This window comes from Protomyctophum bolini (assembly GCF_963924005.1).
Source record: "Protomyctophum bolini genome assembly, chromosome: 10".
NCBI classification, from domain to species: domain Eukaryota; kingdom Metazoa; phylum Chordata; class Actinopteri; order Myctophiformes; family Myctophidae; genus Protomyctophum; species Protomyctophum bolini.
The window spans coordinates 37442971-37458763 of NC_137871.1; the positions used below are offsets into that span (position 1 = coordinate 37442971).

The 15793-nt window shown below is 41.9% G+C and overlaps 1 protein-coding gene and 1 long non-coding RNA gene across 2 annotated transcripts; one reads left to right on the plus strand and one right to left on the minus strand.

Moving 5' to 3' along the window:
• Positions 1-2960: 2960 nt before the first annotated feature.
• Positions 2961-6290, minus strand: foxi3b (forkhead box I3b). The gene is made up of 2 exons (XM_080774096.1): positions 5492-6290; positions 2961-5205 (listed from the first exon to the last, which is right to left on the minus strand). The coding sequence occupies exons 1-2, from the start codon at positions 6087-6089 to the stop codon at positions 4652-4654; spliced, it is 1152 nt and encodes a 383-aa protein (XP_080630222.1). The 5' UTR covers positions 6090-6290; the 3' UTR covers positions 2961-4651.
• A 1171-nt stretch (positions 6291-7461) lies between these two features.
• On the plus strand, positions 7462-14328 carry LOC308322460. The gene is made up of 4 exons (XR_013964722.1): positions 7462-7531; positions 10225-10327; positions 11985-12131; positions 14164-14328. It is a non-coding gene; the product is annotated as an uncharacterized lncRNA (long non-coding RNA).
• The last annotated feature ends 1465 nt before the right edge of the window (positions 14329-15793 follow it).

The window sequence follows — 15793 nt, forward strand, 5'->3', positions numbered from 1 at the left end:
AGAGTTGGCTTTGTCCGCGGCGTAACCGTCTTGAAAAAAATACTTTCTGAAAAGTCTATGAGGAAAATGAACGGAGAATCATTTCCTGGGCCCTGGTAGGGGGCGGGACTGCGACGCTCTATAGATTAGGGTTTCTCAAAGTGGGTGCTGTGGCACCCTAGGGTGCCGTGACTCACAAGCTTGCAAGTACGCATCATGTTGTGACCGGTAGAGGTTTACGAAGCTTATTATTGTTCAGTCTTCCTGGTCTGCTCTTTCAAAGGCGTGCAAGATTCAAAGACTTTATATATGTCACAATGTGTTGCGGCGCAACGCATGGTGAGCTTGTAGATTGGGTATTTTCGGCCAACCTATCTATAGTAACGTATGAAGCAAAAACAGTAGGGAGTATAAAGCCCTTGGGAATCCGGTCAACAAAGTGTGGGGTTTAAGACTTATGTAAACCCAACACTTGGTTGACCGGATTCCACTATCACTTAAACTTCAAGTGATATGCTATTGGTTGCTGCTTGCCTATCGCGGGCCATGGCTCTATAGCCGACTGGTAGCGTAACGTACACGGCTTGTTAATACGAGGTTTCTGGGTTCGCCTCCCGGCCGAGGCTACATTGGTGGCAGAGGTGGGATTCGAACCCACACCTCTGACTAGATTATGTTCGGCGTACGTTACCAGTCGGCTAAAGAGCCTTGGACCAATAGGCAAGCAGCAACGCAGCCACCTATATCCTGCAGTTGTCCCCCCCACCTCACCCGGATGCGCATCCACGCGGCACGCGCACCAGCCAGGAGCTATATAGGCTCGACTGACTGGGGGGGACCTCCACACCCAGGCAGGTGACGTGCTGTTGACTATACTCAACTAATATGATCTGTGCCCCCAGGGATACAGAACAAAAACACACCGCTGCCACCAATGTAGCCTCGGCCCGGGAGGCGAACCCGGGACAAGATGCGTTTTTTGATGTATTAACTGTTTGCAGAATTACAGTACATTTCAAGCACAACTCAATACAAAGACTGTTAACTGTGAGTGAACGACCCAATAAAGCATTACACTTGTTTACAAGAGGGTCCACCTTGTTCAATTCATCAAAACATTTAGAGACGTACAAATAGACACTTCTATATAGCCAAAGAACAGAACAGGGGGGCCAGTTTCGAATTGCAGCCTTCCGTAGGTGCCCTTTGAGAGCGGTTTTGAAGGAGTCAAGGGATTTGCATGTCTTAATGACTGTTGGTAGGGCGTTCCACATTTTGGTGGCATAGGAGCAAAAATAATGTAGTCCCTTGTTTGTGCCGAATCTGTGTTGTACATGGTTTGTTGCACTCCCTCTGGTGTTGTGGGTGTTGACTTCATTAACATTAAGGAAGTATTTAGACAGGTACATGGGTATCTTGGTGGTGTATCGAATCTTGTGGACCAGACCCTAAGCCATTCGTCAACCCTAAGCCATTCCAGCCTGTCAAAGTGGCCAGGGGTGAGGTGGGTTTGTGGGGTGAGGCCAAGTAGGAGCCTGACCAGTTTGTTTTGGGAGGTCTGGAGCCTTGTTTTAGGGCTTTTGAGGTGCTGTGTTACCAAGGTGCATGCATAGTCAAAGAAACCTTGTACGAGGGCTCCTGTTAAGGTCTTCAAGGTGTTTTTGTTGACCAGTGAGGAGATCCTGTAAAGGAATCTTGTTTCTTGATATACTTTTTTGATTACATTGGTGTCCATTTTATCACCGGAAAGATTAGCCTCTAGGATGGAACCTAGGTAATTTCATCTTTACGTGTGATAATATTGTCACCCACTCTAACCAAGAAGCGTACATAAAAACCTATTAAGTGTACAAACTCAGTATGGGCCGATTCATACTCCTATTTTACCGCTGCTTCCTCGCTTCGGCGCTATAGTGCCGAAATGATTTCGGCTCGTCAGAAATTTTCAGTAGCACCGAAGAGCCGACTTTAGTACCCGCCCCCCCGAACCTCAAATTACGTCAAATTGTAGGCTCTACAGCGCCGAACCGACTTTTATTCGGCTCTAAAATAGGAGTATGAATCGGCCCTATCAGTACACAAACATTGGTGTCTGAAATGAATGACCAATTGACATGTATTGGGGGGTATGAACACATTTGCAGCTAAAGATATACAGAATATACCATTTAGAAATGATGACATGTGGACTTGCAACATAAATGCTGCAGAACATATTCATATTATGGCACTTTTTACACCCAAGCTACCTGATTATCATAGAGTTGTTTCATGTGTTTTCATTTCATGGATGGCAAACAACATAAAATAGTTGTGAATAAAACACCTACATAATAGATTATATCTTGGACAACTGATCAATCAGCAACTGCTGTTTACAATAATTGAGAACAGACAACAGACAAATTCACAAAATTAAATAACAATTTGGAGCATCTGAATCTTCTGTGTTATTGTAACTGTGTAAGAAAAAGTAAAATTAAAATGAAAGTCCCTTACACCATCTTTTTATTATTATAAATTATAAGTATTATGAGCTTCATCAGGTATCATTGTAACTGTACTGGGGGGGGGGGTGTCCTCACTTTATGTTACTTTAGGTTACGGTTGCACGCTGTCAGACCAGTCGCACTTCAGAACAATGCAGTGGTTATAACGTACGTGACCCCCTAAAAGAATCATATTTGAACTGGGGACCCCCACCCGGATAAGCACATGGAATGTAGGAGTTGGGGCATTAAATTGTATTTGACTCCACAGATCAATATTGTGAAAATAGCCAAAACGCCTCATGTTGTGAACTTGAAGTTTTTGAGTGCTCCTATGTTTTTATGCATGTCTGTCCACCCCCCCCCCCCCCCCCCACACACACGTAACGTCATGTTGTTGACATCAGATATCATCGTGAAAAAGGCACCACTCACTTCACACACACAAGTGTGATTTGTTTTTAGTTTTTTTTATTATTTGTCACTCATGTTCAAAGTAATGCCCAACATAAATTATAAAGTGTAAGATATAATAGAAGTAGCTAATAAATAATACATAAAAAGTAAGTATTAAGAAAGTGTAAAAACACATTTTCTCTGGGACCAAGAATATGCAAAATAAACGGGTTCATTTAGTATTGTGCCTTCCATCCTTTATGTAGTATATTAGTCTTTATGTGCTGCAGGCGAAAATAGAAATATACAGAAAAATGATGGATGAGTAAGATAATATATATATAATACAGTTCATTCAAGCAGCAGAAGAATGAATACCGTACACAAGCAACCAATATGTAGTGTACAAACAGAGCAAATAGCAGTCAGTATTATGTGGTATATCAGTTCTGCCCTATGATATAATCTAAGAATTGCAAGGGAATTGCGTAAGAAAAATGCTGTATGTGGCCGAGCTCCGTTGGTGAGGGGTTATGATATGATAAACTATAAACTGGAGAAACGTGTGTTTCTTCTGCCTCCGTTTTTTCTAAGCCTTTCACACTAAATTGTGTGTGACCGTGTTTTTAAAAACAGTGAACTCGGGCTTACACTTTAACCCAGTTTTTACAGTTGGTCCCTCTTTGGGAACTCAACACTCGAGACGGTGGGAGAGGGATTTTGATGAAGAGTGTGAAAAGCAGGGTAAAGGGATAGTAGGGGAATGTAGTTTCTCATAGTTCAGTATCTGTTAACCATCCATCACAGAAAGATCAGGTTACACTGACATGCAGGTACCACTCTTTCTCTCAATGGTCATCGCTTTCCTGACAACTGGTTTGTCAGTTATTTTCTTCTTTTTTCCCCCCCTTGTAGGTATTTTCTGTGCTCAGAGAGGAGTCATATTTCATATCTTTGTAAAAAACAACTGCAATTGTTTGCTGTATATGCCTACTGTAGTGTAGACAAATTATCCCATCACCATCAACTTAAAGGACGCATTTGTTTTTAATTTAAATAGATTTTATTCATATCAAAAAAAGGAACATTACATTAACAACATTACATTATAAACTAATTTTGTATCACAATGTTAACAACAAGCTGACTGTATAAACATATTAATAAACATTAAACCACATAAATATTTACACATTTTAACCAACTGCATTGTGTATTGGGAATCTCAGTTTTCATTGTTATCAGATTGCATGTTTTAGCCACTTCTGCTGAAGACTGAATAGAAAAGGCTCCTTTCTTATCTTCCAATGATCAGGCACATATACTGTGTAGACACTTGACTGTAATTAGGCAACACCTTAAATGTGCTGTCTGAGCACTGTGTGGGCGATACCATCAAAGAACCCTGGATAGTAGTGTGGAATGACCTGATGTCAGCAGGGGATCCGATTGAGGATCTGTTAATAATGAGTCAGATCTGATAGCGACAGGCTTAAGTTAGAATACAAGCTGATTAAGGGTCTGATAGTGAGGCAGGTTGGGGATTCAGGGAGTGTCAGTTGGAGAAGTGTCGCGGCTGACTCGGCTGTTCCTGTGGGAATCAGAGCCTCTTTACTGAACTGTCACACGCTATAGTGATCTCAACTGACGCAGTCAGCGCAAACACACAACTATCTTTGTGTGTGTTTGTTGTGCAGGTGTCTCTTCTATTAACAGTGTTTGTCAGCAGAGCCTCATGGCAAATCACACAGGCTGAAAGTGTCTCTGTTTCGCTCCTCAAAGTCTCATCATACCTCTGTCCCCTCACGGGAGTACAGGATTCCCGCTGATCCCAGTCCAGGGTAGAAATGCCCATTGAACTGGCTGAGGATGGGGCTACTGTAAGTGAGGGCAGAGTGAGTGGGCGAAGAGGAGAGTGCAGGAGGAGGTGGAAGTGGCGATGCCCACTCCGGGGCACCAGAGCCGGGGGAGTAACTACTAAAGCCCCCAGGCTGTGTGGACCTATGAGGCCCATCCATGGACAGGCTAACCTGCAGGGGCCTGCTTAGCCCATTGCCCCCGACCTCATTTGCTGACCCGTCTGCCACTCCAGACATCTCAGAAAGAAAGCTGCTCAGGCATGGTGTGGGTACGGATGACGGAGAAGGGATTCTGTCAGGTGTTGGGGAGATGTCAAGTGCGTGTTTGGGGCTGCCTCTCTCGCTGTCGCCTGACTCGGGACCTCCTGAGCCTCCCTCCCCGCCAGACAGGGAGTCAGACTTCCTCTTTCTCTTGCGCCGGAAGTTTCCATTGTCAAACATCTTCTCACAGTTTGGGTCTAGCGTCCAGTAGTTGCCCTTCCCTGCAACATCAGAATACAAAATAGACAGGGTTTAGATTTTACAATTTGGGGCAAAGTAGGCTAACCCAGACAATGTGTCAGACGCCAGTACAAACACAAGGGTTTGTAGTAAAATGTTCAAGTTTTGATGCAGTAAAAACTTATTTTAATGAACATGTATATTAGGAAAAGCAGCGTAATTTTATAGAGGCTTCATTTTATAGAACCTGAGATAAAATATAATAAAAAGAAAATACCTAATTGTTTGTCAAACAACAGTTCATTCATACAAATGTATTTTACATACCTGGATCGTCCTCGTCTCTGGGGACCTTCTTAAAGCAGTCATTCAGTGACAGGTTGTGTCGGATGGAGTTCTGCCAGCCAGCCTTGCTCTTGTTGTAGAACGGGAAATTGTCAGCCACATACTGGTAGATCTGACTTAATGTCAGTCTTCTGTCCGGTGCTCCATGGATGGCCATGGCGATGAGAGCGGAGTAAGAATAGGGGGGCCTCACCAACTTCATCAGGTCTTCTTGCGAAGGAAGGGAGAACCAGCTCAGCTCCCCTCCGGGACCCCCTGGCCCAGCAGGCCCCAGGTAAGGCCTCTGCATTCCATAGTGCTGAGGCACAAAAGGGGGCCCCGGGTTCCCTGGTGGGGCCGTGGTGGCCAGGTAGGGAGGTGCATTGATCCCGGAGCCGTTGAACCAGAGGTAAGGGTTTGGCGTGGTGGTGTAGTCGCCCAGGTCATAGGAAGATGGGGTGGTGCGCTGGGGGCTCGGCAGCGAGGGAGGAGGGTAGTAACAGTCGCTGTACATGCTGAGCTCAGGGGGCTCCTGGCCCAAGCTGGGAAACTGAGGTCCGCACCGTGGAGGAGACTGACCCTGGGCCTCGAAAGAAGACATTGTAATGTTGTTCTCACCGATCCAGAACTCTCCTTCAGCCTCTGTATGTGGTTGTCCTTTTCTCTTGTAAATGTCTCTTGTCTTGTCTGGCAGTGGAGATTTTTTAGAGTCCTTTCCTTGGCAGGTCTTGGCACTGCTGTCTGTGAACCAATTGGTTCTCTTGTCTTTGTCCTGTCTGCGACTACCTACCTGGAACTAGTAGTAGGCTCTTTGCTTTGTGCCAGATGTCACATGTCACACCTACTTTATCTGTTTCCCTGGTTACACCCACAGTCACTTCTGATTGGTTACTTTCTCAGGTAATGTTTTTGTCAGCTTTTTCCCCCTCCAGGTGATTTTTTTTCTCACTCTCAATTAAGTAATTTTCCACTCTCACACATCTAGTCCACATAAAGCTGTAATTATTCTGAAATTATACATCGGTTGGGTTAAATAGGTTGATTTCCAAAAGGCATTTGTTTAGGGCTTTTTTTTTGTTAAGGCATATGAAAGTACCATTAGGTCTAATAAAAATATATCCCTAAAGAGAATCTTTATCTCTGTTATCTAATAATAATACACTAATAATGTACTTCTCAATACACAGCACTTTAAGTCTGTGTCATAAAATATACTGCATTTTATTATTTCATAGGCTAGTATGAAATATTAGTTTGAACTGGCAGTTCACTAAGTACATTTACTTAAGTACTGTAGGCTACTTCACTTAGTTTTCCACTACATCTCGGAATCAAATATTGTACTTTTACTCCACTACATTTATGTGAAAACTTTAGTTACTTTGTAGAAGATTATTATTACAAAACATAGCCACAAAACATACATACACTAACCACTTCAGCCCTCATACATTTCGTGTATATGTGAATATAGCTGATCTGCCTTTTTTCAAAAGATTTTCAGACATTTGATAACTTGAAATGGGATATTCTGCATAATGAGTAGGCCTATAGTCCTATAGCCTACTTTTACTTTAGGTAGGCCTACTTTAAGTACATTTTGATGCCAAATGTACTTTTGAACAGCAGACTTTAACTTGTAACGAAAGTACTTCTACATTACAGTATTGATACTTTTACTTGAGTAAGAAGAACTGAGTACTTTTGACTGTCACACTGTCAAAAATAGTATAATAATAGGACTGGCCGGGGCATTAATGACAATGGGCAGTGTCACATTTACACAACACTACTCGAGATTATAGACAGTACGACGGTGTCGCGTGCCGAAGATAACAGATTTACAAGCCCACAACAACACGCCGCGAGGCAGCGTCGCGAGTTTTTAGATCTGTTCGCTGATCTGTTGACTATTTTGGCACGTGACCACCAGCAACGCATGCACGTCACGTCACGTCACGTCAGTCGCGAGACGAGAAGATCAAGATACAATCAACCACGGCGTCACAAGAGAAAAGAAAGAAGTTGAACACGAATTTAACAGTAGGTTGTTGTTCCAACCACAATATAAAACGTGAAATAATATTAATAATATTATATGAAGTAACTTTACACACAGTAGCGGTAGGTAGCCTGCTTGTGTTTGTCTAAAACCAACGTCACACTGTTTGAAGCAAGCCCCCCAAAATGAAACTGTTCCAACTTCAAACCATTGAAAACGCTCGAGCGGACTACTAATTTTAGTAGTTTGTGTTAATTAAACTGTTTCTTTTGTGAACCAATTGTGCCACTTTTAACGTTTGGTTTACTCGGAGTCAGTCTACAATGTCTACCTGGCTTAAAGCCCCGTTTCAGCTGTAAAGAGCTGCGTCACATATCGTACAGTAGCCTACGTGTTTTAATAGTGACTTTAGTCCAGCAGTTCTCACACTTTTCCCATGTCAATTAAGGACCCATTCGCCGCGGACCCCCATCTGAAAAGATGTGCCCAAATCCTCATGCAAGATTTGTGGTGCTAACATTTTCGAACATATCAGACATTTTCAAAGAATGCCAAGTTGTTTTGAAATATAGCTGCCATGGGGTCCCTGGATTCTCCTTTTGAGAACCCCATGCAGATTAGACCGGCGCAGACCACCATAACTCATTTGGTTTCATTTGTACACTTTCAGAATCCGAAGTTATAAACACAAGGGTCCACTTCAAGTCTTGGTTCCTAAATATCCATCATTGGGTCCATTTGGTTTCATTTGTACACTCTCAGAGTTCAGAATCAGAAGTTTCCTTTTGAGAACCCCATGTATTAGACCATGGACCACCATAACTCTGAGTGTAGTGTAGCCTACAAATGGAAACCAAATGGACCCATATGGGTCCAATTTGGTTTCATTTGTACACTTTCAGAATCAGAAGTTATAACCACATAAGGGTCCATTTGGTTCCTACTTCTTAACTATCCATCATTTATCTGGGGACCCCCTGGAACCCCCTCAAGGACCCCTCAAGGACCCCTGGGAATCCACTTTGAGAACCAATGGTTTAGTCTATTTGTTATTGTTGGTTTGTAGATGGCCGAGTCGACATCTTCTTCTAACATTGACACTCACCAGAAGAACAACAGCAGCAACGAGGACATGTTGGACGTGAACGAAGACTTGGAGAAAATGACCGAACACGTCGAAAATCAATCAGGTTATTATTTATTAGTTGTGCTTTTCTCCTCCTATGTCACTCAAACACGAACACACACAGGCTTCAATGTGTTTTTGATTGACAATACGTCGACCACGGCTGAAAGCTAATTAGACCTGTGAAATATACACCTGAACAACCTTGGCTTGTGTTGTTATGATAGACTTGCACTCTTGCATACATTATCAAATATCCAGATATCCATTGTTGAAGGCCAGTTTGACACTGTACATAATCTGGCTCATTTACTTCCCCGTTCCCATCCTACGTGTTTCATGCTGTTGCTGCTATTTCCCCTGAATTTCCCCACTGTGAATAAAGGTCGATCGTATCTTCTTATCCTACAGTGCAGCTGACCTGGATGTCCTATGACATGGTGGTGCTGCGGACAAACCCAGAGCTGTCGGATACCATGCTGAGGCTGGAACAAGCTTGGGTGAACTGCCGGGCTGCTGTGTGTGGGACCGGGGATGATGGCCAAGATTTAGACCAACGGCAGCACCTGTCTGACTGATGTGTGATCGATGTGTTGTTCAGTTTAACCACCAGCACCCCTTTGAACGATGTTTGATATTACTAGTGATCAGTTTCTCAAGAGGTGTGAATTTAATGGTGTGTTATTAACCAGTGCCTGGCAAATAATATATGTGCTGTTCAATTTGGCCGAATTGTAGTGCTGCACAAAATGTAATTTTTTATTGAAATGTTGTTTCTGTGTGGAACAAATAATAAAAAAATGAAATGAAAATGGATTCAGTTGTTGTTTATTTCATGTGAGGGCAGAAAGTGAGGGCAGAAAAGTGAAGACGCCAAAAGTGATTGGCCGGAATTACTTTTGTGATTTTGATTGGCTGAGCACGGAATGAGATGTATGATGATGTATGATAAGAGGGCCCCTCACTTCACGAGTGTGACCTTTTTATTTCTGAGGGGCACTAGCCTCTCTTATGCCCAGCTTTGAGGGTTTGTGTGAACACAAACATTGGCTGATCACCCCATTCAGTATTTGAGCTGTGATGTAAGCGCCCCCTCCAGAGATACTTTTGTGTCCCCCATAGAGATATACTGTGTCTGACTAAATCTGAGACTTAAACAACCACGAAAGTCAAATTTTACCGCTTTCCTTGCAACAACAAAGCTACTGGTCTCCCAAATCTGGCTGTCACAGGCCGTCTGCCCCACACTGACTGAATACTATTGCCATAATGCCGTTTTATTTCATTGTGTCAACTAAATGCTCCATTAGAGATCGTATTAATGCAAACTAGATTCAACATACTCAACCCTGCACACATTCTAAATATGCCCCCGAAATTACGTCTGACTTAAATACCGAATGGCAATGATTTGATTGGCTGAGCAAAGTACACATTGAGGATAAAATTGAGGGCAGAAAAGTGAAGACGTCAAAAGTGATGACCAGAATGACATTTGTGATTATTTGATTGGCTCAGCATGGAATGTGCTGTATGATTATAAGAGCGCCCCTCACTTCACACAAGTGTGGTTTTTGATGGGTTTATTACTGACATTTTGTCTTTCAGATGGAGAAATCAGCAAAGAGTACAGAACAAAGTGACTCCATTGATCTGGAACACATATTGAGAGGACTGGACTCACTGTCAAACTGTGTGGGCCAACTGGCACGTATGTATGACTGTTTATTCAATTCCCCCTCCCTTGCCACCTAAAAAAATAGCTACGAGGCTTGATTGTGTCATAAAATTGATCTTGATGAGGATCCATTAGCGCATATGCAAATTACGACTACAACTAGTGCCAGATCTGAAACGTGATACCAAGAAGTGCATAACAAACCCCCAACTGCTTTGCAGTTTAGCCATGCATGTAGAGTAGACTCCAGTGGTATGGGGTGTCGTGATGGTTGACAGATAGATCCCTGCTGATGAGTAGCACAGATAGGGGAGTAACTGAAGGATCACATAGACAGGTTGCCCATCACACACCACTTGATGCAAGATATGATGGTGTTCCTTCATCTTTGCCAAGGGGGACAGTTGGCGGGCAAACAGGCATCCAGACAGTAATCCTTTGCAACTGTGCTGTCAGGCCTAATTACGGTACGACTATGAGCAAAGTTTCAAAACTGCAAGCCCGGGGGCCACGGAAAGCGAAAGTGTTTTTGTACATTCTAATCCAAACTTGGGGTGCACTGTATGTAGAGGGACCCTTGGCTGTGACATTTGACGCTTATATCCTTGAATAAACACAGCTTATGGTGTAACTGTGAGAAAAACATGCACGATGTAATGATTGTGAAGATAAGCTGTTATGGTATGTACGGATGAGCGACACTCTAATGTAAACTACAGTCTGTGGCAGTTACGGGCTCAGGTGCCTGCACTTATCTGCTTTCACAGCATTTCTTTTGGTGATACAACCAACCTGCTTTTGTTTTAATGAATATCACATGTTTGTAATGAAGAATATGTTCATGTTTAGTAATAATAATCACTTTATTTGTATTCTACCATGCATGTCTAAGTACTTACAGTCCTTGCAATAAGCATTAGTAAAAAACAATCATTCCATTCCCAGCTATTCCCGGATGTGCCATTTTCCTGTTAATGGCATGGCTTAATTTTTAATTGTACAAACTTGGCATTAGTTTACATTTGAAAAAGTATTTAAGTATTAAATCGCCAATTTCAAATCAACCTTTTCTTTAAAATGCAATTATATCATAGCTTTGACAAATAACAGTGCAGTTAATTTATCCTGTTCGATTATCTATCCTAAGCTAATCTCTGCAAGTTGATTTCCATACTGGCGGTAGTGGCTCAGGAGGTATAGTGGGCGACTGGAAACCCAAAGGTTGCCAATTCGATTGCTCCTGGGTTTTTGTCAAAGTGTCCTTGAGTAAGACACTGAACCTGCTAACTGCTCCCGATAAGCAGGTGCCTTGCATGGTTGACCGCATGATTGTTGACGCTGTGACTGTGTCAGTGGGTGAATAATGTCAGTGGGTGAATACTGAACATTGACCAGAGAGAGCTGAAATCTCAATCTGCCTGATCATACTACAGTATCATGCATATTGTAAACCACTTTGAATACAATGTGCCATAGAAATGCAGACCATTGAACATTTATACTGTATGAACAGAAGCAAATGTATGAACAGAAGCAAATGGCTTTGTGGAAAAATCAAACAAACAATGGTATCCTACAGTACTATCTATCCTTTGGATGCCAGACCACCAGTGTGGTTCTTTTAATAAAATAAAACCACTGATTTTCTTTATTTGTAATGGTCTTTTCTTGTTTGGTTTTCTGTATGCAGTGCGGACTGAACTCATGCTGTGTGATCTCATTGTGTGTGTCGGTCACCCTGACAAGATTACATTTCTGTGCACAACTGAGGATGGAATGAAGCAACCGGGTTCCGTGTCTGAAAGTGAGGAGTGAGAAAGGACATAAAGAATACATGGTATGTATAAATCCCATTCTGACCTGAGATCAGATTCTAAAAATGTCTTGTCCTGAATGTCCTGACAGTTTTCTGAAAAAGCTATGTTTCTATGTCTATGTCTAGGTTCTTTGATTTTTCAAAAATAGCAGACCTACAAGCTCGTAGCTTGTAGATCTACTATTTTTCAATAGCTAAAGCATAACGTAATGCTAACACCAAAAGGGGTTCCCGCCCAAAATGGGATTAACAGCTGTAGTTACAGTATTACCTAGTATGGGGTACATGCAAGGAGTTTTACCTGGCAACTAACATGTAATGCATGGATATTAGATATCCAGGATCTGTGTGGTATCAAAACTAGGGATATAACAAAAATAATTGTAATCATAAAACCATTGCACTTTTCTATCAACTTAAATTGCTTAAAGAAATAGTCAAAATAGCTATCTTCAAGCTTAGAACTCGATGTGTGATTTTGTTTTTTAAAGATTTCTGAAACCATAGCCAAAATACTGAAAATATGGGATGCCAGTTAGAAAGTTACAAAGGGCTCTGAAATAAAATGGAACAAAACTAGAATAACTTAATCAGAACTAAAGCAACAAGTTAACAACACTCATTATATGAAATTGTAAAGTTCAAATGCCATTGTGCACATAGAAGTGCACTCACTTTGGCAGCCACTAAGTACACCAACAAACTGAAGCCAAAACAATAACTGACACTGCTGGGTTGTAACGGCCCACTCATGACGCCGTCATTAATCTCACAACCATGCTCGCAACACGCATGTGCATGCAGGTCTGCACACACACAAAGCAAAACACACACACATTCACAGTGTAAGAATCATTTCTCCTGCTGAATAAATGTAACAGACACAGTGCCAATATGTATACACAGACAGGAGGAAGGAAGGCACTGGCGCAAACTCGGACAGTTAAAGCCTTTAATGAACAGGGTGCAAGTAAAAACGACAATGTTTTAATGTAACTATAAGATCTTCGTCAGGTCATGTGCTGTATACACAGACACTGCAGGGTTGCAGGGTGCAACAGACTGCTTTGACATGCAGAGCGCCGGTCCAAGGAATTGATCAGCACCAGTGGAGTGTGTGTACAGTAGTCGATCATTTCCTTCCCCCTGGGGAAATAAGGCACAGAAAACAAAGTAGAAAATAGTAGTAGTAAAATAATCACAAAACGGCACAGGTTAAATCCCTGAGGCAAAGTGCACCATGTAACTTTGGATGCATTATTATTCTTAGACAAAAAAGTATTATTCACAGTCTGCTGATAACTGTCATCAGAGTTATCTTGATATTTTATTTAAAAAGTACTCAATGGAGTGGCTCTTAGAAATGTGTTGATAATAGTATGTTGTTGTGTTTGTTACTGTAAATCGCAGATCTTTAGGCCAGTACACAGGGAGTAAGTGTTGGTTACAAATCTGGATGTTGTAATGTAAACCTTGCCTTGGTACAGCACCACCATGGTGTACGGCTGCTCCGAGGACCCTGTGGAACTGCACACACACACACACACACACACACACACACACACACACACACACACACACACACACACACACACACACACGTGTGTTGACATTACTGTGTCATTGAATTTTTTAATGGATCCATTGAAATATGGTAGGTCAGATAATGGGTGTTCATAGGAGATTGGCCTGGCAAGATAGCGCAGGCTAAGGTTGACAATAATGCACACGTGTGCGTTCAAAGGACAGAGAGGTTGTGTTGAGTCAGTTAATAGTACTGCATACAAAATGCATTGAAGTAATATCACCATTCTCTGTCTGTCTGTCTGTCTGTCTGTCTGTCTGTCTGTCTGTCTGTCTGTCTGTCTGTCTGTCTGTCTGTCTGTCTGTCTGTCTGTCTGTCTCTCTGTCTCTGTCTCTGTCTCTGTCTCTGTCTCTGTCTCTGTCTCTCTCTCTCTCTCTCTCTCTCTCTCTCTCTCTCTCTCTCTCTCTCTCTCTCTCTCTCTCTCTCTCTCTCTCTCTCTCTCTCTCTCTCTCTTCTTGTTGAGTGCAGCTTCAGCCTGAGCCCTGGTCACCCATTCTTTGTACCAGCACGGGTCCATACCCTGAAGAATTCACCAAAATGGAACATTCATATTATATAAAAAAAATCCAACTTGTGCTCAGTTTTGTGTTGCTTTTCATTTGGAGTAACTGTTCTAATAAATGTTAGACATTACTAAACAGCAACTTGGCAACAAACATGCTATGGTTTTGAGTTCTGTCAATTTGAGGTTTTCCAAAGCTGTTTTACAACACTGCCATCTTCTGTCCACCATGCCAAGTTACTCCATCTCAAATAAAAAAAATCTAAAGACACATTCTGAATGTTGTGAACTACGATCCTCCTGGCCGGCTTCTCGCATACCGGCTTCTCGCATACCGGTACCACATGTCCGGTGGTTGGGAACCTCTGGCCTAGGTGATTGAGTAAGAGGAGGGTCTATGTTGACATTAGTGGACTGGTGAAGGGAGAGATAACAGAATACATTAACATAACCATACTGCATATTTCACTATCAAGACTTCAAAACATCCATGAAACTTGTCAGGTATACAGCTTAATCCATTAATGAATTTAAAATTTTAGAGCAGCCAATAGCCAATTTAAATAACAATTTAAATCAATCAATCAGTCAAAAATCAATCAATCAAAACTCGCCGTCTCCTAGATCTAGAGCAGTGGTTCTCAATCAATGGTCCTTGGCATTAATTTACATGAAGTCTGCACAATTACAAAATGCGGAAGAATTGTTGTTTTGATCAATGTTTGCCTACAACCACATGGAATTGTGGACAAAATCCTATCCTATGTTTTGGGTCTGAGGGGCTAAATCTCATCAAATGGTGGTCCGTGGCTCAAAATGCTGAATAAATAATGGATCTTGATATGAAAAAGGTTGAAAACCCCTGTCCTAGGTTTACCCAGGCCAAGAGTCAGGGGAGGACATTATGTTCAGAGGGATGGTCCTCATATCATCCTCGCTATCTCTGGTCTTAGCCCAGCTTCAGATGGCTGACCAGAGCATCCATCCAATCATGCATTCTGTGCAGTCAATAGTATGTTTGGTCAGAAATACTGTTAAATTACATTGAAAATGACTAAACAACATGAATCTAGCAACAAACACGCTATTATTTTGAGTTATTTTAGACAAATTGAGGTTGACAGCCCATATTTGTTTTACAACAACTCCATCTGCTGTCTGCCTCCCCAAGTTACACATCATTGAGCCAGCCCAGCTCATTTTTTAATTATCCTTAGGGTCATCCAAATAACATGTTAAAAATAGATTATGATATAAATTGTGGATCATGGTAAATTCAGGGGTTGAACGTTGGGGTACCATTGAAAACCTATTGATTGATTGATTGAAATATTTATTAACAGTTTGCAGAATTACAGTACATTAAAGTATATTTCAAATTTGATATAGCTTAGATTGACATCTTGTTATTAAACCCCTCTGGCGTCTCACATTTCTGGTGATTATTGGGTGCTATGGCCGACTTCTGAATGAAATTCTCATGTTTTTTTAACATGCTTAAATAAAAACCCATATTGCACGGATTGAGAGCTTTACAATAGAAAGCCATGGGACTATTAAGGCATTTGAAAACTGCTGCCTGCCAGGACAGGGTCT